The 26,846-nt window shown below is 41.3% G+C and overlaps 1 protein-coding gene across 1 annotated transcript in view; it reads right to left on the reverse strand.

Annotated features, from left to right (window-relative positions):
* The window catches only part of HRAS (HRas proto-oncogene, GTPase), an 814,425-nt gene that overhangs the window by 340,978 nt on the left and 446,601 nt on the right, over positions 1 to 26,846 (reverse strand). The window contains exon 3 of the mRNA XM_044059181.1: positions 6,465 to 6,597. Within this exon, the coding sequence (XP_043915116.1) occupies positions 6,465 to 6,575 (111 nt within the window). The 5' untranslated portion in view covers positions 6,576 to 6,597. The remainder of the gene's footprint in view (positions 1 to 6,464; positions 6,598 to 26,846) is intronic.

Consider the following 26,846-nt stretch of genomic DNA (forward strand, 5'->3'; position numbering starts at 1 on the left):
CAGATCCCTCCAAGGACGGAACCATGGAAGTGATCGGAGCCAACGAAGAAACCGAAGGAGCAGGTATTGGAGCTGACGGTTCCACGACTCGAACCCCCCATGAACTCCGGCTCTGAGCTCAAAGGGTGAGTCTGAGAAGGAATATCTGCAGACATGGACAGAGCCGACCCCTGGTGAGGGAGGCTGGACAACATTTTAGCCAGGGCCTGCGATTTTAGCAGTCTGCTGACCACTCTTTCCAAGTCATGGTCCGAAAGTCTTGAGGACCAAGAAGAGTGGGATGAGCGATGATTATGCTCCAATTGGAGCAGAAGTAATCTTGAAGCAGAGCGTATCGACTCCAGAGAGAGAGACCTGGACCTTTTTCGACTCTCAGAAGGCTCCGAAGAGGGTATCGGAGCCAACTGGGAGGGAGGAGCATCGGTTCCAGCCGGTGCTGAAATGGAAGGTACAGATTCACCCAACGACAGCTCCAAACTGGGAGCCGACAGTGTAGGTGCCCTGGAAGATTTCCCGACTGAGCCTTAGCCGGTGAATCTTTAGGTTTAAGTAAACCTCTAAGGATCAATTTATTTTTGCAATCCTGTAGGACTCTTTGACTGAACGCATGGCAAATGGAGCAAGAGTCCTGCAGGTGCATGGCGCCCAGACAAACACAAGTGTGACCATCTGTAAGAGACCTCTTCTGACAGCATGAGTCACACTTCCTGAATCTGGACGGCTTAGGATCCTTGGACATACTGACAGGCCAAGCCCAAAGGAAAAAACACACTCACACAAAGGTTAAGGTACTAACACAACAACTATACACTACAAGTTACCAGAACCAACAGTACACCAACAACTGTAATAAGTATAGCCAAACTAACTAAGAGTGATAAGAAAATATATATATATATATATATATATATATATATATATATATATATATATATATATATATATATATATATATATTTTTTTTTTTAAAGAAATAGAGAGAGAAGAAAAAGGTTATCTTCTAACTCAAACGGACACCTAGAGAGAAGGTTATCCTCCAACTTAAACGGAAAACCTTAGAGGAAAAAGGGGAGGAAAAAGGGGGAAGTAGAAGGGGGAGGGGAAACTAAGTAAAACGAGTTTCTGAAGAGAAAAGACAAGGATTCAGCTAAAAAAACTTGTACAATGTAAGGGAAATAACGATAATTCTACTCTAAATATTTACTAAATTGTGACAGAAAAAAAAAGACAATATAGAAGTTTTATATGACTTGAGCAAGTAGAGCAACCTCGCAGCAGAAGCGGCAAACGAGATCTGGGTATCTAGCTCCAGGCATCATGGGATATGGGGAGGCCTCGAGCCAGTTTGTAGCTCTCGAGCTTTAGAAGATGGCAGAGTCGGAGCCGAGGATCGGCTCTGAACCCAACCAGCAAGAATGAAGGCGAGACAGACAACTTAACATCTCTATTTTCATGAACAAGAATTTGTGAAACTGTACTTATTATCATTAATCTTTGGTAAAAGACATTACAAATCTTTAATGGCTAGCAACTGAGAAATATTCATACACATGAATATCTTTTGATTTACCTTTCTTCATCTACAGCCCCAAAGGCATAGACCATGTACTGTAACTTAGATAACACTCCAACACATTCCAACTTATACAGTTCATTTTCTGTTTTACGCATAACAGCACAAAGTATTCCACAGGTCTCAACGATTTTCAATAAACTGTATGGTTACAGTTTACTGTTTGCCTTTGCACCTTGCAGTCTTATCCTATCTTTGATAAACACTTGCTAATAATTATGAAATCTACTCTCTATTTTTTTTCCTCCGTTCCCAACGGAAATTTGTAGTTTAGTAATGGATTCAGCTAAGTTCTTTTATTCAGCCTTGACTGAATATCTGCTTCTCTTACAATTAATTTACATGTATGTATAAAAGCCATTCCTCACAGTCTTTCATTAAAACTGTTAAAACGGCTCCAACTTCCAGCTTAATTTCCAGTTTCACTCTGGAAACTTCTGCTGTGAGCCAAATAATAGCTCTATCAGTTTGATTTACATTAAACATTTCTAACTAAATTAAGTTCATTTTTCTTTACTTGCTTTCATTTTGTGGGACTCTTCTCTTTATGCATTCACTATTTTGTACACAAACTACGGTTCACACCTGCCATTATGCAACTTGTGTTTGCCATTCACGTTTCCTTTTATGTCTACCGATGCATATTATCTCATCAACCTTGTACGAATATCTGTCACATATAAAAGAAGCTTGCTTGCTAGAAAAAAAAATCCAAACATCCATCGACAACCCCTTTTTTCATTTTTGCATATGGGGTTGGGGTGTTGCTTCAGCCACGACAATCATTTAGAACCAAGTTAGACAAAAAATAAAAAATCTGTTAATCATTCATTCAACTATATTTTGCTATAATGCATCCACTGATCCAGGAAATTATAGACTCAATCTAACTAGCCTGATCTACAAGGCTATTTTGGATCATCATGGAGCTCATTAACAAGGACACTGGCAACCTCCAAACACTCGATCCCACAAAGTATGGCTTCGTCAAGGACGGTCATGTCTGTTAAATATGGTCAAATTCTTTGAGACAGTCACCACAGCCATGCGCAAGGGGAAGATGGTACACACCGCCTACCTTGACCTGGCCAAAGCCTTCGACACTATTCCCCACTAAGGCATAATAGATAAACTCTCTCAACTAAGCATCAATCCATATGTTACCAGATGGGTAGCAAACTGGCTCACTGATAAAACCCACCTAGTCAAAACAGGGGAAGCCACCTCAAATAGTAGACCCATAACGAGCTGTGTACCCCACGGTCCGGTCTTGGGGCCTCTGTTATTTGGGATATACTTTTCTGAGATGCAGGCCAAAACCAGTGGGCTATAGCTGACCAAGTTTGCAAATGACTGCAAGCTGGGCACGGTCATCGATTCCCCTAGTGATGTGGGCATCCTCCATGAGGGTCTCACCCAAACAAATGACTGGTGCCAGAAACATGGCCTCAAGATGAATACCAAAAAAATGCATCATCATCCCCTTTGGGGAGAGTGACGTCCACACAAATTATCACATTAATAACAGTGCCCTAAGCACACAATCAGTGGTGAGGGATTTCGGCACCCAGATTGATAGTAACCCGACTTTTGATCACCATGTTGCTTTCGTTGTATGGAAAGCTTTCTACATGGCCCACCTCATTAGTAAGGGTCTCATCCAGAGACAAGGCGGTCATAACATCCTTGTATTCTTCTCTTACAAGACCCATTATTGAGTACAACACCCCTTTCGTTCGGCATGTACCTCACAAAGCACATGCAGCAGCTCGAGAGACCACAGCAGTTCCTCACCAGGAGAATCCAGGGCCTCAAACATCTACCATACACAGACAGGCTAAAAGCCCTATCCCTCTACTCAGTTTCATACAGACTCCTCAGAGATGACCTCTGTCTGGCATACAAACCGATCTTGGACCCCGCTTTGATGGGATTGTTGTATATCCGCAAGTCAAGCTCCACTGGAGTAACCCACATGTGCGACCTGAACCTGATCTGTAATATCAATAGGACTTGGTGGTGGGACAGATTTGTGTCCCAGAGACTCCTCCATCTGTGGAATAAATTCCCTTTCCACATCAAGCAGAGTACTCAGTACCCCCTTTTTAAGCTCAACCTAGACAACTGGAAGGGAAACCGAAAATACACCCCTGAAATTCTACCTGTGTCCCTGCTGGACAGAGGCATCAGGTGCTGAATTTTCTAAACATGGGCTAAATTCTTGCTTATAAGGGCCTCATGGCCAGGAGTAACTTCCTGTGATCCTATGTTCCTCGTTGCCACTTACATAGATACTGTTATGTTTAATGCTTGGGAACAGTCCTATTGTATGGTTTTTCAAGATTATGTCACACGCAGATGTTCAAAGGCATTACCCAAGCTTGTAATTCTCAGCTAATAATCACAGTCCAGCCTTATATTACAAAATGCTTTCATGTCTCATTTTATTTAACTTATCAAATCTAAAATTTTCTGCAAAGGGATTCAAATTATTCTGCAAAGTTTCTGTAAAATCCTTAAATGAATTTTTGAGATTATTTAGCTTATCATTCCAAATTACAAAACATTAGCTTATGATTCCAAATTATAAAACAGTCGGTATGTTCTGGTGTTCATTACATTTAGCAGCGCCAACACTTTAAGGGTTCCCTGCTCATCACTGACCCATTTACTTTTCCAACAAAACAAGAATCGTTGATAAAGTTTAACTGAAAAAAGGGCTTTTCAAATGGAAAACATCACGGAACAGTTAAGAGACCTCGAGAGTTTGTATCTTTAAAGATGTAGTACAGAGGATGCATGGGGCTTCCCCCACCCCCAACACATATTTCTGTGTGTTTCTGTTGCCACAAATGATGCACTATGTCAATCACCACCCAGTAATGGCATATATCAGAATAAAGGCCAGCTTTGTGCTTGGCCATGCATCCTTTCTTATCATCCAGAATGGTCTCTACTATAAAATGTAGTTCCATTCTCTCAGAGTAAATTATCTAATTTAGTCTAATAGCATCAAAGTAATTATGCTCAGTATACTAACCTGCCTTCAAACTCTGTCAGTTCAACTATTTCACACTACAGGGTTTCTTGCAACACCACATCACAATACTCAAACACCACCACAAACTAAGTATAGGTTTGTAGCACCCCACACGCTTACAAGGCCTTGTCTTGATTTATATCACATACAAACTATGACCTTTGCTTACAAAGCCAGTTACCTGAAACACTTACACACAACTTTATACACATTAAAAATACTGCAAACATTTCTCCATTTACTTTACATGAATATATTTTACTTTGATAAACTGAATGTTTAGTTTAAACAGTCATGTTACCTGAAACACTTCCATAAATATTAATATTCACATATACATAAACTGTTTTGTTTTATGCAACTAACCACATTTACCTTTCATATGAAGGGCTGAATGACAATTTTTGTATCGGCAGCAACTCCATGTGTATGAATAACAGAGTTTTGGTTTGCTTTTACCACTGCTATCTTCTAAATCAGCTGTTCCAAAATGTTCTTCCTAGGTTTTTCTGCTAAATTTGATCTTTCCTTAATATAGTCAACCCTTGCAAACAAGAGTTATATGGGTAGATTGCTATGCAGCAGGTAGCAAAGATAAAACTTTAAGCAATACAAAGACAAAGTACTGATCAAATGTGCCTTTTTATTAAACTCACTGGTACCCAAGCGTTGCAACCAGCTGACCTGCATATACACAACTCTGCATGCATTAATAGACATACTATCCTGGATGTGACGTGCACAACCTGTTAGAAGGGATAAAGGAGAACATGAAAGAAAATATTAAGCATCTCAGAAGACCTGGGGGGTGCAAATGACCCAGAAAGCAAAAGCTGGCCTCTAAGTGAACATGACCTCATAAAATCAGAAATATTGCCTGCAGTAGGAAAATGCATGCATCAACTGAACTGATCTGGCTACAATACAACTGTAAAGAACTTACTAAATACAAAATAGTAAATAACTGAAAAAAATTGAATGGAATGACCCCCTGTGGTCTTGCAACAAAAGCTGAAGGCAGCAAATGTAACCCAAATCAAATCTCTTCCAACGAAGAAGCAAACAAAGAATTGGGGGGGGGGGGGGGGGCTTAGATCTCTGCAAGTCATACCATCTTAATTCCACAATGCATGTCTATTAATTATATATCTCATTTAAAAAGTGAAAATAAACGACAAAATGGCATAACTAAGAAAAGGAAAAATATATTAATGTGTATTTTGAATTAATATAATAATCAAAGTTACCCAAGACTGGTAGACGCTATGCTGCAGAGAGATAAAGCCCTTACTGCTTCCCAGACAATCAGTGCTCGACTAGAATCATGGGCACTGCAGGGAGCCTCTCGGGGGAGGTTGGGAGTGAGCAGCCGATGTTAGCCTACTAGTGTGGGGGTGCCAAGGCTCAAAGCAATACAGGTAAAATTCTGGCAAGCTCTGTGCTGCTACTATATACCATTTATTTAAGAAGTTGAAGTTGCCCGTGTGCAGAAGTGAGCATGCACCTCCCTTAGACAGCAACTGAGGAGCTCTCAGAGCTGCTGTGGGGTGGTAGGGGAAAAGGCACTCTCCCTGCCAGCAGTAATATTTTGCACCACTATCCTCAATCTCTTCACAGGTTCCAGAAGTTGGTACAGTTTAGCCCAGGAGAGGCTAAAACAGGTCCAGTAGACCCAGTGAAAGGACAGGAGCTGGTATCAACCGATTGTCAGCTGCAGGGAGTAAAGGAAAAGCATTTCCCCAAGATCTACCATGTCTTCAGAAAGGACCTATAACAAGATCTTTTAATTTTCAATAGTAAAAATACAAAAAGGACTTTTGAAGTAAGCTGTAAAAATATAACTAGACTAACCTCAATTGTGGGATCATATTCATCTACAAAGTGGTTCTGAATAAGCTGAATAGTCAATGCGCTTTTGCCAACACCACCTGCTCCAACCACCACCAGTTTGTACTCGGTCATCTTCCGGAATTGGATCCTTTCTCTGTTAAACAGAAAGAAAATAGTTACAAAGGGCAGTTACTTTACTGAAAATGCATTCCAGAATCAATGCACAAAGATGATTTTTTCAGAACTCTTACAATGTGTGCTTTAAAGTCTTGACTTAATTCTGAGAAGTCTTGTGCACCCACATAATAAATACTACAACATACAATGACAATAATCCTGCAAACTGCCCAGTTTGGTTAACACAGGTAACAGTATGTTCAATCAGTATTACAATATGTACGTGCAGCATACGGAATACAAAAAGACCATAAACCTGTAGAGAGATGTCATCAGTGAGATCTGGTCTCCAAATATTCAGAACATGTACATTATGAATAAAATGTAAATTGCTTACTTTATGACCATTTTCCATGTAAAACAAAATAATGCAGGAAAAATATTCTACTTCACTCATATCAAACTGGATAAGAAATGTTCATTCTTAATAAAATCTGTGCCTACTTCAAAGGTTAAATGAATTTACAGCAAGAAGAGCAAGCTGCACTGCTAGAAGTTACCAACAGAGACACGCACTGTGAATCTTTGTTACAGTTCATGGGGGTTTGTCATTCCCATTACACAATGAACAAATGGACACAAGTATTTGTCAGTGCTGAATGTTGACTTATCCTGGAGTTAGCCTTTAGCAACAGAATGAATACAGGGGAAGGGACAGCAGTATGAGTCAGCAAACACCAAGCAAGCCAGTGTATAAAAGTTGTAGGTGGTAATACTTTTCCCAGTTCAAATGCATTATGAATTTTAATTTATAGGTTCATACATGTGTACTAGGCTAATGGCCCTGGAGCCTTTACAGGCCTAGCCCATAGGATTACCCTGGCATCGTGCCACCCGACCTTAGTTCCCAGTGCCTCTGTTGAGTAGAGCCACTAGAGTGATCTCCTGGGTGAATTTTCTATTTTCACCCACCCGTTAAGATTTCTCTTGAAGAGGGCCAGTGAGGTGCTCTGTTTGGCATGTATGGGAAGTCTATTCCATAGCATGGGCAGTCTCTGGGTTATAAACCCATCCCTCCAGCATATTCTGTTGATTGTGGTAATGAGGCTGAGGTCTCTGGAGCGTTTGGTGCATAGGGATTGGGATTTCTTTAGATACAGTACTTCTAACAGAGCTGGGTAACACATGGCTTTGTAAGTCAAGCAGAGATTGCCTCTCAGAAGGCAATACGAGACAGAGAATAGTTGGAGTTTTTTTTTTAAGTCTGTCTATATAGAACAAGTGTTTAAGGCCTAGGATCCTCTTTGTGAGGTACTTTTATGGCCTCTCCAGTTGTTGCAGGTGTCTAGTGAGGTGCATGCCAAATGAGGCATTGTACTTTATGATTGGCCTAATGAGAGAACACTAGAGGGACACAATGACCTCTTTCTTCCTGGATAAAAAACCCTTAGTAATGAGATGTGCCACATAAAAGGACTTTCTGACCACAGTGACAATGTGGTGGACAAGAGAGAGGTTGCTGTCAACCTGTGTTCCCATATCTCTTATAACGCCTTCTGTGATCGGTGGACTACCATCGATGTGGTAATTCATGCAAACCGGGTTTTTCCCAAAGGGGATGACGACACTTTTTTGGCATTGAGCTTAAGGCCATGGTTCTGACACCAATCGTTGGTCTCAGCAAGGCCTTTCTGTTGGATGTCAACCTCACTTGGGAAGTTAATAACAGCTTCCAACTTGCAATCATCTGTGAACTTTGTCAGCCAGAGTCCCTTTGTGTTGGCCTGGACTTGAGAAGTAGATATTAAGCAGGAGAGGACCCAGGACCGAACCTTGTTGGACTCCACTTATGACTGGTTGGCAGTCTGACTTGGAGTCACCTACTTTCACACTGTGGGTTCTACGAGCCAGTTTGCAACCCACCTAGTGATGCGACTGATGACTAGCTTAGAGAGTTTTTCTAGGATTCCTGAGTGGGAATGGTATCAAAGGCCTTGGCCAGATCAAGGTAGGCTGTATGAACCACCTTACCTTCATCTACAGCTCTGGTGACTGACTCAAAGAAGTCGACCAGGTTGAGCAGGCATGATCCACCCTTCACAAAACCAAACTGTGTGGGATCCAGAGTTTGGAGAATCCCTATATCCTAGTTTACTAGGTCGATGATGATGCGTTCCATAGCTTTACATATCAGACTCATCAGGCTAATGGGGTGATAGTTCCCAGGGTCTGTAGTCCTGCTTCCTTTGTGGAAAGGGATGACTGTTGCAGTGCGCCACTTGGTAGGGACAAAGCCTGAGGTGAGGCTGCGACTGAACAGGGCACACAGGTGAGGTGCCAGTTCACACTGTACTTCATGTAGAACACAGCCAGGGATATTGTCAGGTCCCATAGAAGCTGTATTCTTGGCCTTGGATAGTGCTGTTTTAACCTGTGCAGCAAAAATACTGGGTGCCAGACAATCGACTTGTATTGTGATTTGTCTTTGGAGGGCAGGGGGTAAAGTTGGCACTGAATCTGTCGGCCAGTATATAGGAAATATCTGTTCGCTCGGTATAGGAGGTACCACTGTGCAGCAGCTCAGAGTAAATCTTGGTATTGCCGTGAAGATTCTTTACATAAATATAGAAGCCCTTGTGGTTGTCTTTACTAGCTGCTGCAATTCTGTTTTCATAGCTAGCTTTAGAGGATTTGATGAGGAATCTCAACTGCTGTTTTTCCAGTCTTGGAACTACACCATATTCTGCATCAGTTTCCTCCTCCTGTTGTAGAGTTTGTTTATGGCAGGTGACCACCAGATTGGCTTCCTCTTTTTTGGAGGAGAGCATCTTGTTTCTAATGGGTATGGCGAGATCCATGCATTTGTGTACTTGTTCGTACAGTGCACTGGTGTATGATTCTGCGGTCATGCCACTATTCTCCATTTGCATGGGTGCCATGAAGTTAGCCACCTCTGTTTTTAGGAGCCCAAAGTTAGCTTTGGAGAAGTTTGTCATGGTGGTTACCTTTGCGGGGGTGAGGGAGGGATGTGGATTTCCAAGGTGATTAGTTTGCGGTCGGGTCAAACCAGGGAGGAGATGACTACTGGTGCAACGGTCGCCCATGTTAGTAATGATCAGGTCAAGGATGTTGCTACCTCTAGTGGGGATAAGAATAAGCTCGTTGAGGGCATTGGAATTAATGAATACCAGGAAACATTGGGCAAGTATGTTGGAACATGAGTAGTTTTCCCAGTTACTGAAGGGGTAGTTGAAGTCGCCCAGTATGACAGTGTTAGCTTGGAACCTAATATTCTCCAGGGTGCTTAGGAACATGGAGTGCAAGTCTTAGTTCATGGAAATAATCAGCCCTGCCAAGCCTCGAACCCAGGACCCTGGGCACTAGACAGAGCAATGTACCACTACACCATTTGAGCGGTTATGTTTTGATTCCCCATGTGTACCTCATTTGAAGCGGTTCACAACATTGCTGAATTAAACACCAAAGAAAAAACAATGTTCAACCATGGTGAAAATCTGTACATTGTTCATTCATATTGTATATAGCACTGAGCAAGCAGATAGGGAAACAAGAAGTAAACTATGGTAGTAAACAAACTGTTTCTGATGGGTGTAAGTGGATTTGAAGGAAGAACGTTTTATGACTTTTGGCTGTCCAGATGATTACTTACGCCAAACAACTGAAGTCAAGTAATATAGATCACCACACTAGAAGTTTTAGGGATAAAGTCATAAGAAAAATGAAATGATTAGGGTGTTGGATAAGAAAGGTTCAAGAATGTTTGGAATTTAAAAAAAAATCCAAGAAAGGAATGTGAACTAGATTTGCAAAATAAATTTGGGTGCTAAAAACTGACACAGGTTGGCACAGTCTTTGGCAGAGAGAAGATGTGGTTTAGCTCATTTCATGGTATGACAAAGAAAGTAGAGTTGTTCAAGCCAAACTTAACATAACTGCAGCTGTTCATATGATCACTGCTGCAATAGCCTTATCTATATGGGTTATATCCTGCCGGACAGCTTCCAAAGCTTCAGGGCACCTTCCATGCAAGTAAACTGTTAAGCAGCTTTAGGTGAGCTGAGTAAAATACAAGTCTGGGCCAGAAGCTGCTCTTCACAGCTTGACTGCTGCCAAACAGTACACTATTCTGAGGCTTTTGAGGAGTCACGGTCAGCTTGTGCTTCCCTTTACTGGGCAAATAAGTTCCCTTTGTGGAAAAAAAAAATTCCATTTTCTTAACTGTTTTATTACATTCCTCTTCAGGAAAATTATTTTACGGCTAGGAGCATTTTGTTTTAATGGACTAGCTTGAGACTAACGTTCTTTTAAATGAAAAACTATTTTTTCCTGTCAGTTTAAAAGTAGTGTAAAGTAAAAACTTTTTTCTGTGACGAAACTGTCTGTTTTTCTTTTCTGGGGCTGACATAGTGCCTTAAAGTTCAATTTACTGTGTTTTTTTTCTGTCAAAAAAGTAACTTTTGTGGACTGGTAAGGTTTACAGATAATTGTTGCTTGTCTTCGCTGGAAAGAGGCACCATTTTTGGCTTGACCGTGAAACATAATCCTGGTCTTAATTCAACCACAAAAAAAAATAAAAAAATTAAGCAAACAGCCTTTGTCATTACAGCAGGCTAGCAATTTGCCTCAGGTGCAGGTGAAGCTCTGCTGTGGCCATTTGTTATAACTCAGACCATTCTTTTACCCTGGATCCCTCAGGTGTAGCAACTACAGCCGCTATGGACTGGGGGTTAGCCACTTCCTCTGTGGCTGTTGGGAGTCCTCTCAATGGGCAAGCGAGAGCCACTCTTGTCAGTCCTGGGAGATGGAGCATTCACTGGTCCTTATTGGTTCTAGCATTGCAAAATTTCATTAATGTAATATTTACAGACTAATCCTTGTTTTCTGACAGCATGTTATTCTCAGACTATGTTTATTCAAAGCAATCTTCTTAATACTTAATGCCTGCTGAACTCACACACCTCTTAACAGAATAAACTCATTGACTTTTTAAGTCTCTGGAACATTTTCGTCAAACTGCTGTTATATTAAATAAGGTTTAGTACAGATAAAGATACAATCATTAAAATTTCACAACTTTTATTCCCCCTAACAATTGCTGAACATTTTGAATCTCATAATGGAAAATCTCAGACGCACAGTTTTTTTTACAAAATATATGTCTGCATCTTCTTAAGACCATGTGTAATAACGATGCTTACATTTCTAATGTCCAGGTAGAGCTCTACAAATGGTAACCAGACCAGAGATCCAGCTAGTTGCATACCTTTTGCACTGCATCTTAACATTTTCAATTAAGATTTATTGTGAAATATTAGACCCATCATCCTGTAACTGTAGGAGCAGAGGAAGAAAATATTAAACGGTACAGAGCCCAACAAAGTACAGTTGCCTAACTCCTACTTACCTGTAACAGCAGATGTTCAGATTTCACAATACCTCAGTGGCATATCGGTTCCATGCCTGCACAAACTAACATCGTCAGTTATCCAGAGATCAGTCCCACTCCCCGACTCTCTCTGATAAGCGACTGGCCAAGCACCTACAATCAAGGGAAGTCTAAACTCGCACACATATTTACTCAGGCTTTCAGTGCCAAGTGGAAGAAAACAAGGACCAGAAGCAAAAATTACCTGAAACCAACCAATTCGCAGCCCTAAAAGAATCAACACAAATAACGGCCAACCAACACCGCAATAAGTTTGGATACCATTGAACTATATACAAAACTAAGGAGGAGTGCTGCCACTTAAGCAGTGTGAAATTCGAACACCTACTGTTGCAGATAAAGTAGGACTTACAAAACTGTACTGTGTTAATCATTCACACTGCCTTAGTGGAATATGGGTAGATTCCCAAAGCTTACCCTACCTGGAAGGAGGAAGGATAAGGGTCCAGGAGTCCCCTCACAAAATGTCCTTACAAAGCCTGCTCTGGAACTTGATAAAAAAGTCCAGTTTGCAGTGCTTTGTAAAGGTATGAACACAGGACCAGGTTGCTGCCCCTAGAATCCTATAGAGCTCACTCCTTTCCAGTAGGCAACTGGAGACAAAGATCTGGTGGAATGTACCTTAACCTTGCCTGGAAGAGATTTATCATGATGGGGGTAAAAAAAACAGTAGCTGAGATCAACCAATGAGCAATCGTTTGCTTAGTGACAGGTTGACCCTTCTTAGCTCAAGGAGAGGAAGTAAATAGCTGCTCAGCTTTTCCGAAGGGCTTAGTTCTGTTAAGGTAGTACCTGAGCTGCATGTGCACACCAAGATGTGCATAATCTTTTCTCACTGTTTTAGATTCAGGAAAGAAAACCGAGAGACTGATGGCCTGTTCAGGCTAGATTTAGAAACAACTTTTTTTTAAAACACCTTTACTGAATTATCACTTGTGACAGGCAATTTTACATTTATACTTATATCTGGAGCTTTTCTCCCCGGGCCTCCACTGAAAACAGGCTCTGTGGAACCTAGTCGGACATTCCCGGTCAACAAATGTTAAATAAATAAAAATAAAATAAATACAAAAGTAATCAAACTGCGTTAACAAGGTCACGTTTACAAACATACATCACATATCTTGCTATATATCATACAACCTACACAACATTAAAACAAAGGGCAGAAATTGAATAATTTATGTAAACAAGAAACATCTCTATTAAACCATCACTTACGACACAGGCAATCATACATTTATATAAATGAACACAAACCACGTCAACATGTATTCTTCCAGCTGGCTGGTTTGATTTGGTTATTTTAATACTGAAGAATTTTGAATATAATATTTTATTTCCTTAGAATACATTCATTAATGCACTACCACATTTTATCTTGTTTAATTACTATAAACAAATCAGTCAACAGTCAATAAATAAAAACAGAAATAGTTACGTAAATGCACAACACTGAACCACAGAACTGGAAGGAACTACAGTATATAAATGATGACTGCTCTAGTAATGGAAGTATTCCCTGGCACTGAAACAGTAGCTAAGAACCAACGGCACAGTTGCCCATTCAGTAAAGCTTGGGATGAAAGCACTTAGTATGTTTTAACAGTTCATAGGTAGGTAACTAGGCTATTGGCCCTAGGGCCTACATAAGCCTAGCCAAAAGGTACCCTGGCTTTCGCCATCCAAGAAAATTATTTTCCTGTGCCACTGTCGAGCAGAGCCACAGAAGTGATCTCCGGGGTGAATTTCCTATCTCCCATCCAATCATCAAGATTTTTCTTGAAGAGTGTTAATGAGGAGCTTTGTTTGATACAGATATGTAGTTTGTTCCAGAGTATGGGAAGTCTCTGGGACAGGAATCTATCCCTCCAGCATGTTCTGTTTATTGTGGTGACAAGGTTTAGGTCCCTAGACCGTGTAGCTCATAGGGACTGGGATTTTTAAGTGGAGCATGTCTAAAAGCTCTGGGTTTGACATAGCTGTGTGTGTTAGGCAGAGATCGCCTCTGAGTAGGTGATACGTGACAGAGTAAAGCTGCAGTTTTTTCAGACTGTCTGTACAGGGCATCTGTTTGAGGCCAGTAATCCTCTTTGTGAGGCATTTCTGTGGCCTTTCCAGTTGTTGTAGATGTCTTGTGAGGTACATACCAAAAGGGCATTGTACTCTATAATGGGTCTAATGAGTGAAGAGTAGAGGGGAACAATGACCTCTTGTGATGAGGTGTGCCACGTAGAAGGATTTCTTGACTACGGTGGCAATGTGATTATCAAAGGAGAGACTACTGTCCACCTGTGTCCCAAGGTCTCTTATCACACTTTTGGTGTTAAGTAGACTACCGCCTATGTGGTAGTTCATGGGTACTGAGTTTTTACCAAAAGGGTTAACAATGCACTTTTTGGCAATGAGCTTAGGCCATGGCTTTGACACCAGACATCTGTCTCAGTGAGGCCCTTTTGTAGGATGCCCTCATCTTTTGGAGTTTTGATTATGGCTTCTAGTTGCAGTCATCTGCAGATTTCATTAGCCAAAGACCTTCTGTGTTAGCCTGTACTTCAGGGAAGTAGATACCAAACAGGAGAGGACCCAGGACTGAACCCTGTGGTACTCCCACTTGTCACTGGTCTGAAGTTGAATTTGGAGTCCGCTACTTCCAGTGTGGTTTCTGTCAGTGAGCCAGTTGGCAACCCATCTTGTGACATAGGGATTTATACCTAGTTTAGTGAGTTTATCTATAATTCCAGAGTGGGGGATGGTGTCGAAAGCTTTGGCGAGATCCAGATAGGCTGTGTGAACCACCTTACCCTCATCTACAGCTTTGGTGACTGCTTCAAGAAGTCCATCAGGTTTAGGGGACATGATCTGCCTTTAACAAACCCAAACTGGGTTGGGACCAGAGTTTGCAGATTACCAATGTCATTGTTTATAAGGTCCATGATGATACGTTCCATAGCCTTGCAGACCAGGCTCGTTAGGCTAATGGGGGCGGTAGTTTCTGGGGTCTGTGGTGGCTCCCCCTTTGAGGAGTGGGATAACAGTCACTGTGTGCCATTCAGTGGGCACATAGCCTGAGGTGAGGCTATGATTGAACATGATACCTAGGTGGGGTGCCAGTTCGTGGGTGCCAGTTCGTTCTGTAGTTCATGTAGAACACAGCCTGGGATGTTGTCAGGTCCCATGGATAGTGTGTTTTTTTACCTGTGCAGCCATGATTACAAGAACTTTGCATTCTTCTGGTATAGAGATGGGCCCTTTAGGGGATGACAAGGGGGTACACAGTAAGCACTGAACCTATCTGCCAGGATGTTGGCAATATCAGCAGGTTCTGTATATTTAGTGCCATTGTACTGTAACTCAGAGCAGATCTGACTGTTGCCATTGAGATTCTTGACATAGCTATAGAATGCTTTGCGGTTGTCTTTACAGTCAGTGGCGATTTTGTTTTCGTAACTAGCTTTGGAGGATTTTATGAGGGATCTCAGCTTCTTACTGAGGCTGACGAGGGAGTTCCTCCAATCATGGGATTTTACTCATTTTTGCAACAGTTTCTTTCTTCTGTTTAGAGTTTATGGCAGGGGACCACCAGATTGGCTTCCTTTTTATGTAGGATAGCATCTTGGTTCTGTTAGGGATTGCACGATCCATGCACTCGTGTAACTGCTTTATAAAGTGCATTTATGTAGGATTCAGCAGTCATAGCTCTATTGTCCGTCAGCATGGGTGTCGTGAAGTTTGCCACTTCTGTCTTAAGAAGCATGAAGTTGGCTTTAGAGAAATTTTTTACTGTTGTTTCCCTAATGGGGGTGGGGGAGGGATGTGGATGTCTAGGGTGATTAGCTTGTGGTCGGATCTGACCAACGAGGAATTGACCTCTGGTGTGGAGCACCAGTTGCCCATGTTGGTAATAACCAGGTCTAGGATACTGCTGCCCCTGGTGGGGGTGTGGATAAGTTGATCCAAGGCATTGGAATTTATGAATTCCAGAAAACGTCGAGTACAAAAGTTGGTACAGGAGTAGTTTTCCCAGTTAATGGTGGGGTAGTTGAAATCACCCATTATTAGGGTGTTAGGTTGTACCCTAATATTTTCCAGTGTATCAAGAAATGAGGAGTGGGAATCCTGGGGCATGGTGGGGGATCTGTAGCAAGCTACAATTTGCATTGTGGTCTTGCCTAGAGTTAGTTGCACTTGGATAATCTCAGATGCATTATGCAAAGCAACTAGCCTGGAGGTGTGGATATCCTTAATGAATATGGACACACCTCCGCCTTTAGTGTTTTGGTCCAGGTTAGGTGGCCGAAAGATGTGGTATGAATTATAGCCCGGTAATGCAGGGGTACTCTCTGGAGCCTTGAACCAGGTCTCTGTCACTGCACAGATGTTGATGTTCTCCATTTTAAGGAGTGCCTCGAGTGAGTGCATTTTGAGGTTTACACTTCTAGCATTGAGTAGCAATACCCTCAGATTCTTCTTGCTTGTACCGGTTATGGTGGTGAATTTGTCAATTGAACCTTGCCTAAAAAAGGCACTACAGGGGTGGCTGGAGCCTTAGCCAGTATCCAGAATACCAGAGGTGCAGGCCATCTCTGGCAAAGCATCGTGGTTTGTCAATCATGTCATCCCAGGCAGACAGATACTGGATCCCCTTAGAATGACACCAGAAGCTTAGCCAATTGTTGAAGTCAATCATTTTGTCCTTGTACTGTGGTATCATTCTGGGTGATGGCAGGATGCTACTCAGGGCTACGATCATACCTGCCTGGGCTACAAGATCGGACAGCTCCTACATGTCCCTTTTCATGTAGTCCATAGGGGTACGTCTCAGGTCATTCACACCAACATGAACAAAGAGAGTCATATTTGTACTTGTTGTGGAGTGACCTGAGTGCATGCGTTATGTGGCAGATCCTGGCACCCGACAGGCAGCTGACAGTAACCCTCTCCTTGCTTAGCCTGGTGAGTAGAACATCAGCGTGCCTGACTATAGAGTCACCTATGACTAGAGTGTTGGATACGCTGTTATGCCTCATGGGCTGTGGTTGAGTGGCACACAGTTTATGGGCTATGTGTTATTTAGGTTGTGTTGGGGGGTGGAGGTTGCTTGTGTTTCTGCTTTGGAGGTCCCTGTTGAATGGGCAGGTTTTTACTGAGAGCCTCCACGAATGTAGGTGTGTGTTTTGTGTTTATATGTGCGCGCTTTGGTGGTGTAAGTTTTGAGGGACTATGTGCCGAGTGTGGTGTGGTGCAAGTGTTTACCTTCTCCTCTTGACTGTCTAGTCCAGTCTTAGGTGAAGAGAGCTTTGCTTCCAGTTTGGTTATATAAGTGCATCTCTCACAGGTTGTAGTGTTGGGTGGTAGGAGGAGAGGGTTTGTCTGTGTACATGAGGCAATTGCTGCATTGCCCCAAGATGCTCAGATTCATCAGGTAGACAGGAGAAAACACCAGGAGCTGACCATTGGACATGCCTGGATAGGTGCTTATTTGTTGAGTACTAGAAACTGTTTTCCTCTAGACAGTGAGGAAAGCTGAGTGCTGTAGTAATTTGTAGCTTATTTAGTGCTTACAATAAGTTCTGAACAAGTGCTGAGCTCAAGAAACAGACTAGTGCTGAAACAAAAAAATGGCTAGTTCTAAGAAACAAAATTAAGCTAGAAGGCTTCCCCTCCAACACCGAAAGGCTTGGGGCTTAGAAGCCCACAAATAGTCCTGGACACAGCAAATCTGTATCCAGACGAGACTACCCACAGGAAAGGCAGGAAACGAGCTTTAAAAAAAAAAAAAATTCTACGTGGAAAGAGAGAAAGGAGGAGCAGAAACTAAACTGATTGGCCTTCTCAAATGTTCTCCCTGTCTTAGGTAGAATGAGGTAATAACACTAGACTGGGAGGTGGGTGATCAAATTTGCAGTGGGGGGGGGGGGGGGACGACTGCAAAGCCACCAGCGTACCAATAGGGAGGGTGAAAAACAAGCTGCAGAAATGTTTCTCACAGCAGAAAAGCAGCAGTGAGCCTTTAAATGAAAGTTTTAAACAGCTAAAGGAGCCTCTAGGGAAAGCTTTTAACTGCAAACAAGTTATCAGAATCAAACAACCCAACAGATGGTTAATAAAAGTGGACAATTTCCAGTTAATACCTCACACACAGTGAAACTAGCTAGAAAAATATACAGTAGGCAAAGTGCTATAAATAACTCAAAGAAATAAGCAAAAAAAAAGGATACTTAATGTTACATATTACAGATCCGAGTTTGCTCAGTGTCCTTCCTTCAATTAGCTTACATGAGCTTAATGATTATCTGCAAATAACGCTGCTTTGGCTTTACATAAGTGTACTTAATTTTCCTGTTTCTTAAAGGCCATGGTTGAATTTTTTCCTGCCTATGTGGATTTGCTGCAAACATTTTTTTCACATCATCTTTGGACACTTTTCTACTGCCTGGTGGGGGACTGTGCTGTTGGTTCTTGGTTTGTGTGCACATTGTTTTTTTTAATTACTGAAACAGTAGCTGTCAGTATTTACTTCTGCAATACTTCACCAAAGATAACTTAATTTCAGAACTTAAAGCCGTTATTCATTCATAACACATAAGAAGCAATAATAGTAAGTACCATCATGAAGTAGTTGCCCAAAGTCAGTCGTTTTATTAGCACATGCAAAATATGTACCACTGCTTAATAGCAATTTCTGATTCAATTATTAAATGCCTACTTTTCAATGCAACTGCTTCACAACACTTAGGAGTTTTTTTTTTTTGTCTTCATTTCTCACAGTCTCTTTTCCCCCCTCTCCCTTCTACATTTTTTTCTACATGTCTAAGACAGCATCCAGGGCAGCTGAGCTGCAATCTTCCAAGGTTTGGGAAATATCTCCAACTCACCCTGCATACCCAATGACATCTTCACAGTTGCAAGGCAGCCTGATAAGTAATCACCATAAGAATCAGGACCTGGTTGAGATGGCTGTACCCATTTCACTCTTTCCTGCAGTAGGTACAAGACTCACTGACCTGGTCAGCTTCATCCAGCAAATCACTGAAAGCCTCCACCTCACATCAGACACCCTCTTCCAGGTTCATAAGGAAGGGGAATCACTTAAGTCTTCCAGGACAGGGTGGTGGCTGCATCATGCACCTCCTCATACTGCCTTTGTCTCTACCTGCCATCTATATCTCTCATCACCTTCCTAAAGGGAACCCACCACAGTGTTCTTGTCTGTCTTATGTTTCTGTCTTCCTTGGTGGTTCCCTAACCCTCTGTTCTACACACTTCACCCTTAATCCTTCCCCAATTTCTTTCTTAATAAATGGAAAAAGGGGATCTAACCCCACAAAATCAAACTGCCACTCTCCTCTTCCACGTCCTCCAGCACACAACCCTCTTAATATGTTCCTTCTGTTTTCCCCTCGTCTTCTCTGTCATTTATTTACAGCTTTCCTGTCTTCCTTATTTCCAAGCTCATACAAGCTCAAATAGGGTGTGCACACAAGAACACAGTTTGTATTAAATACAAGAAATCTTAAAACTGTTTGGGTATGTTGCTGACCAGCAGTGCTCACCTGAGCTTAGCACAGATTTTTTGAAGAAAATTTCAAGAAATCCACACAGGCTTGTGCCCACAGCCTCCTTCCACAAATGCCTGACACCATTCGCACCTTTACTTATGTACAAACCCTTCCACACAAGTGTCCTGGCTATTTACTCACTTTATACTGCTTCAAATGTGCAACACTGCTCCAAGGGTTTTGTCAACGAGCCGAGAAGTTCTGAAAACCAATGGAGGTTGTTCACTCTTTCCACATTTACATAAAGCCACAGCAGCATTATTTGCAGATAATCATTAAGCTCATGTAAGCCATCAGAATATGACTACCACCCTAAGTACAAATTCTCATTAAACCTATCAATCTAGATTTTCAATTACATATTTGCTGTTAAGGGCACATCATCAGCAATGAAATATATAACAATGTAAACATCTCATTAAGAAGTTACAATCTCTCCAGGTTATTTTAGTCTTCGGTGGTTAAATTAAAATAAGATCAGATGTGAGACAGGTAAGAGACAACCAGTAGCAGAAATGTACTGAACTGATAAGTCCGCTAGAAAATATAAAAACACTGTCACTGCATATTTAGAACAAAAAGGAACCAGATTTTAGCTTGGTAATACAACAATGGGTTAAATGCTAATACACAAATTTTTTTATTGCAGAAAATGCTCTCCATTTTTGATGACTATTTTTTTCCCTGCACCTCATTATTTCTTATAAATCCAACACATTTTTCCTACAGATAGTCAGAAAACTGTTCACAAAACTTATGACGACATTGTGTAACTAGCATTTTTGTCAGAAGGTGACAAGTTCTGTCTCTATTCTCAGAAGAAACACTTTTGAGATGCAGTGTCTCTGACTGTATGGATCAAAATGCTTAAAGAAACTTTTTTTATTTTAAAGTTGCATATTTTTTAAAATGCATATAAACTCACACCCATCATCTTAATGGCATAAAGCACAACCACAGGAACAGCATGGGAAAATGCTGCATAACATACTATGGGACAGCACAATTTAACAGAAATCTGATGAGTTTGTGACATAATCAATACCCTCGACTAATTACAAAATTAAAGACAACATACATTAAAAAAGATGGAAAACACCAACTCGCAGTATATAATGTAGATATCCATACTCTCCCTGCATTCACATCATTAGGCTGTCAGATACGAGGCTGAGTTGAAGCAGAGTGAAAAAAACAAAAGCAGAGCCACTACTTATAAAAATTAAAGAATTGCATTCTCTTTGAAGTTGCAGAAAATCACATTCTAACAAGTAAGGTTTCACAGTATGTGGAAGAAACAGTAAAACAAGGCGCACTCACTGAAAGTAACGAAGTTGTTATTATTTCCCCACTGCCCTTCACCATTTGCTTATTCTGCTTTCATCTGTGAAATGTGGTTATGTTTTTTTTTTTCACTGTCAAAGGGCATTTCTTCGTACAAGCACTTTTATGGCACATAAAGTTACTTCAGCATCATGATGCACTGTGCTCAGCTAATCAGTAAGAGACAGAAAAGCTCATCCTAATGGAATGCATTACTTGTAACTAATACCAAAGGATGCTTGTGTCCAATTACCATGCAAGTAGGTTAAGCACATTAATGTCTTGCTTACTCTGACATTTAACATCCAGTAACAATAAAATGTTAATTTAACAGTAAACTTCTAAATTAGCTGATATTGTGCTAGCAGGGTACCCATTCTGTCAATCAGAAAACATGCACAGTTAAGACACATTAGACATTAAATGGACCTATTTCATGTCTACATCATTTCCTGAGATTGATGTCTTAGTAGAGCTTTAGACTCCTTGGGGAATACAAACTCATTGCCTTGGTCTTTCATGAGATAAAGAAAACAGCATCTGACAGACTTCTTGCACATATCCCAGCTTAACAATTTTCATCAAATGACAAAACGCTATCCTCCAAAATTAGTAACTGTCAGAGCCTACTTACTGAAAGTCTTAGACTTGAAAATAACTGAACTTTGATGGCAACAAAGAACTCGTACACATGTCAAAACTCAAACTACAGAGGGTTAAAAAAGGACATGCAAAACAATTCAGTAAAAACTGCAAGAAAAACTCATCCAAGCTAGAGTTTTCACTGTGTGATACCTTAAACCACTTGTAATGGAGGCCCATGGGATATATGTAAATGACCCCTTACGAAAATCAAATATTTCAGCTACATAACTTCTGAATGTCCAGGAGTTTTTTTTCTTTTCTTCACTTTTAAGTCTTTATGGTTACATTCAGGCCAGTAAAGCTAAATTCCACTAACTGTGGGCATGCATGTTTTGGTCTTTAAATCAACCTCATCAACACAGTATAAGTGGATAGTTTGGCTATACTTGAGAAATACAGGGACTTTAAACCCAGCTGATGCCCACGAAAATTAAGGCACCTGCAAAATATCTAGCTTGGCTGAGTTTGTCTTGCAGTTTTTACTGAAAGTTTGTGTGTCCGTTTTACCCTTTGGTTGGGATACTTTGCAAAAAAAAACATAAAGACTTAAAAAGTGGAAAATTAAAAATTCATGAACATTCAGAAGCCATGTAGCTGAAACACTTGATGTCCTTAAGAAGTCATTTGCGTACATCCCATGCACATCCATTACAGAAGGTTTAAGGTATCACAAAGTGCAAATAGGCTGTGCGCGCAGTTTTATTAAACTACAGTCAGTCAAAGAACAGGCATGGGGATTTGGAATCGGGATTAAGCGAGGAAGCCATGGGAGCCTCAACAGAGATACAATAGATCAATACTTGTTTCTAGCTATACCAAGCATATCAAGCAAACAAAACATGCAAAAGCTAGTATTGTGCGATCTAGTTGCACGTTTTTTTTCTTCAATAAAATATGCAGCCAATGACAGACTTCTAATTAATTCTGAATCTGCATTTGGCTACAGCTTTTACTCCTCCACTTACATAAAAATGAAGGCTGACAGTTGTAGGAACAGAAACTGCTACCAATTGCAATCACAATACTAGTAACACTCCACTAGACGTTTGTGTTTTTCTTACCCTTACATACTGAAAACCACTGTGCAGAGTAACTACCTATGATGTCCACAGGTGTTTCCCTCCCTGAAGCAGAATCCAATGTTGTCTACATCACTCCCCAGGCAAGTTCTGGATTTGCACAGCAGTTCTGAAAAACAGTGCCACATCTGAATACTGCTGAACTGATTCATGCAATCATAAGCTGGTGTTTAAATCATATACCTTCCATGTATCCCTCTGCAAAGCCCTATGGCTTAATCAGCCACTATGAGATGTCAAGCATTTAATTACAATGTTTTCAAAAAATATATGCTGTATCCATAAAAACTACACACTTCTTACCATGTTTTTACTTGAATTATTTGAAAGAGGGAAAATCTCTGCAATCACACTGACAAAATGGCAATTCAGGGAAGCTCCTAAGTCATAAACTGCAAATATGTCAAATCCTTACAAACTGGAAAGAGCTTTTAAATAGCATTTACTATTATCTCACTGCTGGCAAATATGGAACCAGTTCTGGGTTTAATGGCTAAAAATGATTAACAAAAATATTTTTTTATTTAAATGAATAACAGGAATATTAATTTACATATGGTATTGAACAGGTAGGTGCACTGGCCCAAGGAAACAGACTCAGACATGACAGACAAAAAGGAGAAGAACACAGTGTATAATTCAATGGTGTATGCAAGTTAAGTCCATTAAAAAACACTAGTTCTAGTCTGCCATCTCACCTGTACAACATGCAAGGTGAAACAAATTATCATAACTGACCAGCTTAATTGCATACTATACAGAGTCCCATGCAACACGATATAAACATCTACAAGCAGAGACAGACAAAAAGACTGCTTAGCCAGGGAACCATAGCGATGGGAGAAGAAGAGGGTATATGCTGGAGAAGTTGAAGCAGGTAGGCAAACTGGTCTTGTACTAACTAAATTAGCTGCTTTGGGAGCTAAACCAGGGTCACTTCCTTAGTAAGCTCTCAGTCCATGAAACAAGAATGTGATAACAGTCTACTTGAAAGTAACAAGAACAGCCAAATGATGTCTCTGAAAAGTTTAGGAATATAGCCCTGAAGTTAACAAGGGACAAAGGGCCATTACTCTGCACACTGAAGGAAAGACCTAGAAGTTGCTCAAAATACCAGCTTACTTTGGGATTGTCTTTATAATTAGTGCAGCATTTTAGATTCCTGTAGGGTGAAGCACAGACAGGAGAACTATGCAAATACTTTGCTGCAATGCTAATTCTTTTTCTGGCAGTCTGCACATTTAGGAAGAAACTCAGTTTTTGTTTGTGTAAACAAACTTGCTTGAAACTGAAAAATGACTAAATACTCTTCCTTTTAGTACTGCTGTAACCTACTTTTTATAACTGCGACTTTTTTTACCAACTCTGCATGAGTTTCCCACATCCAAGAATAAGGAAGCCATCCTCTGCCTGGCATCAGTTATTGACTGCTTAATAGACGTAGCCTCCAGAGTTAGTGCGATCTTAAATTTGCAGGAATCTGTTGTACTGAGAAAATGGAGGAACTATGAACTCCATGGGCACATATAGAATTTATGTATGTAATCCTCATAACAGTAATCAGAAATTCAACAAGGACCTGTTGAAATGCTTTTTCCTCCCTTAACACTTTTAATTTTTCACATAAGACATAGTCATACATACATTAACAGAAAAGAAGATACACCATACAAACATTGTTTTTCCATTTGTATACATCACATTTTTTTCTTTCTTTGTTCATAAATTCATATGTTCATAGGTGTGTACAAGGCTAATGGTCCTGGGGCCTTTACAAGCCTAGCCATAGGATTACCCTGGCATAGTGCCACCCGAACTTAGTTCCTAGTGCCTCTGTTGAGTAGAGCCACTGGAGTTATCCCTGGGGTTAATTTTCTGTTTCCCATCCACTCATCAAGATTTCTCTTGAAGAGGGTCAGCGAGGTGCTCTGCTTGACATTTATGGGAAGTCTTTTCCATAGCATGGGCAGTCTTCTGGGTTATGAACCTGTCCCTCCAGCATGTTCTACTAATTGTGGTAATGAGGTTGAGGTCTCTGGAGCATGTGGTGCAGAAGGATTGGGATTTCTTTAGATATAGCACTTCTAACAGAGCTGGGTCACACATGGCTTTGTAAGTCAAGCACAGATCGCCTCTAAGTAGGCGATATGAGACATAGAACAGTTGGAGGTTTTTTTTTTTTTTTTGAGTCTGTCCATATAGGACAAGTGTTTTAGGCCTAGGATCCTCTTTATGAGGTACTTTTGCAGCCTCTCCAGTTGTTGCAGGTGTCTATTGTGGTACATGCCAAATGGGGCACTGTACTTGATGACTGGCCTAATGAGGGAAGAGTAGAGGGAGACTATGACCTCTTTCTTCCTGGATGCAAAACCTTTGGTAATGAGCTGTGCCACACAGAAGGGCTTTCTGACCACAGTGGCAATGTGGTGATCAAAAGAGAGGTCGCGGTCAACTTGTGTTCCCAGATCTCTTATAACTCATCCTGCGTTCAGTGGACTACCATCACTGTGATTACGACACATGTTTTGGCACCGAGCTTAAAACCATGGTTTTGACACCAGTCGGTGGTCACAGTAAGACCATTCTGTAGGATGTCAACATCACTTGGGGAGTTTATAGCAGCTCCCAACTTGCAATCATCTGTGAACTTTGTCAGCCAGAGTCCCTTCGTGTTGGCCTGGACTTCAGAGAAGTAGATACCAAATATGAGAGGACACAGGACTGAACCCTGTGGGACTCCACTCGTGACTAATTGGCAGTCTGACTTGGAGTCAGCTACTTTCACACTGTGGGTTCTATCTGTGAGCCAGTTTGCAACCCACCTAGTGATACAGGGGTTGATGCCTAGCTTAGTGAGTTTTTCAATGATTCTTGAGTGAGGAATGGTATCAAAAGCCTTGGCCAGATCATGGTAGGCTGTATGAACCACCTTTGTCTTCATCCACAGATCTGGTGACTGACTCAAAGAAGTCGACCAAGTTGAGCAGGCATGGTCTACCCTTCACAAAACCAAACTGTGTGGGATCCAGAGTTTGGAGATTCCCTATGTCCTTGTTCATTAGGTCCATGATGATGCATTCCACAGCTTTGCATATCCGACTCATCAGGCTAATGGGACGATAATTCCCAGGGTCTGTAGTTGCTCCTCCTTTGTGGAGAGGGATGGCTGCTGCAGTGCGCCATTTGGTAGGGACAAAGCCTGAGGTGAGGCTGTGACTGAACAGAGCACACAAGTGAGGTGCCAGTTCACTCTGTAGTTCATGTAAAACACAGCCAGGGATATTGTCAGGTCCAATTGAAGCTATATTCTTGGCCTTGGACAGTGCTGTTTTAACTTGTGCAGCAGTAATACTGGGTGCCTGGCAATCTACTGGTATTGTGATTGATCCTTTGGGGGGGTAAAGTTGGCAGTGAATCCAGCCAGTATACTGGCAATATCTGTTGGCTCGGTATACTGATTGGTTTTTCAGTGTGACCTTCTCACTCTTTGTTTTAATCGGTATAGGAGGTATCATTGTGCAGTACCTCAGAGCAAATCTGGGTATTGCTGTGGATATTCTTTACATTACTATAGAAGGCCTGGTGGTTGTCTTCAATATCTGCTACAATTCTGTTTTCATAGTTAGCTTTAGAGGATTTGATGAGGGATCTCAACTTTTTGTTGAGGCTCATAAGGGAGTTTTTCCAGTCTTGGGACTTCACCTTATGCTGCATCAGTTTCCTCCTTCTGTTGTAGAGTTTGTTTATGGCAGGGGAACCACCAGACTGGCTTCCTTTTTTTGGAGGAGAGCATCTTGATTCTATTGGGGATGGTGAGATCCACGCATTTGTGTACTTGTTCTTACAGGGTATTGGTGTATGATTCAGTCATGCAACTATTCTCCATTTGCATGGGTGCCATGAAGTTAGCCACCTCTGTTTTTTTAGGAGCCCAAAGTTAGCTTTGGAGAAGTTTTTCATGGTGGTTACCTTTGCAGTGGGGGTGGGGTGGGAGGGATGTGAATTTCCAAGGTGATTAGTTTGTGGTCGGATCTAACCAGGGAGGAGCTTGACTATTGGTGTAGAGCAACGGTCGCCCATGCTAGTAATGACCAGGTCAAGGATGTTGCTACCTCTAGTGGTGGTAAGAACGAGCTGGTCCAGGGCATTGGAATTAATGAACTCCAGGAAACGTTAAGCAAGTGTACTGGCACATGAGTAGTTTTCCCAG

The sequence above is a fragment of the Protopterus annectens genome, chromosome 17.part0 (genome assembly GCF_019279795.1).
Source record: "Protopterus annectens isolate FY-2018-M chromosome 17.part0, PAN1.0, whole genome shotgun sequence".
NCBI lineage: Eukaryota > Metazoa > Chordata > Ceratodontiformes > Protopteridae > Protopterus > Protopterus annectens.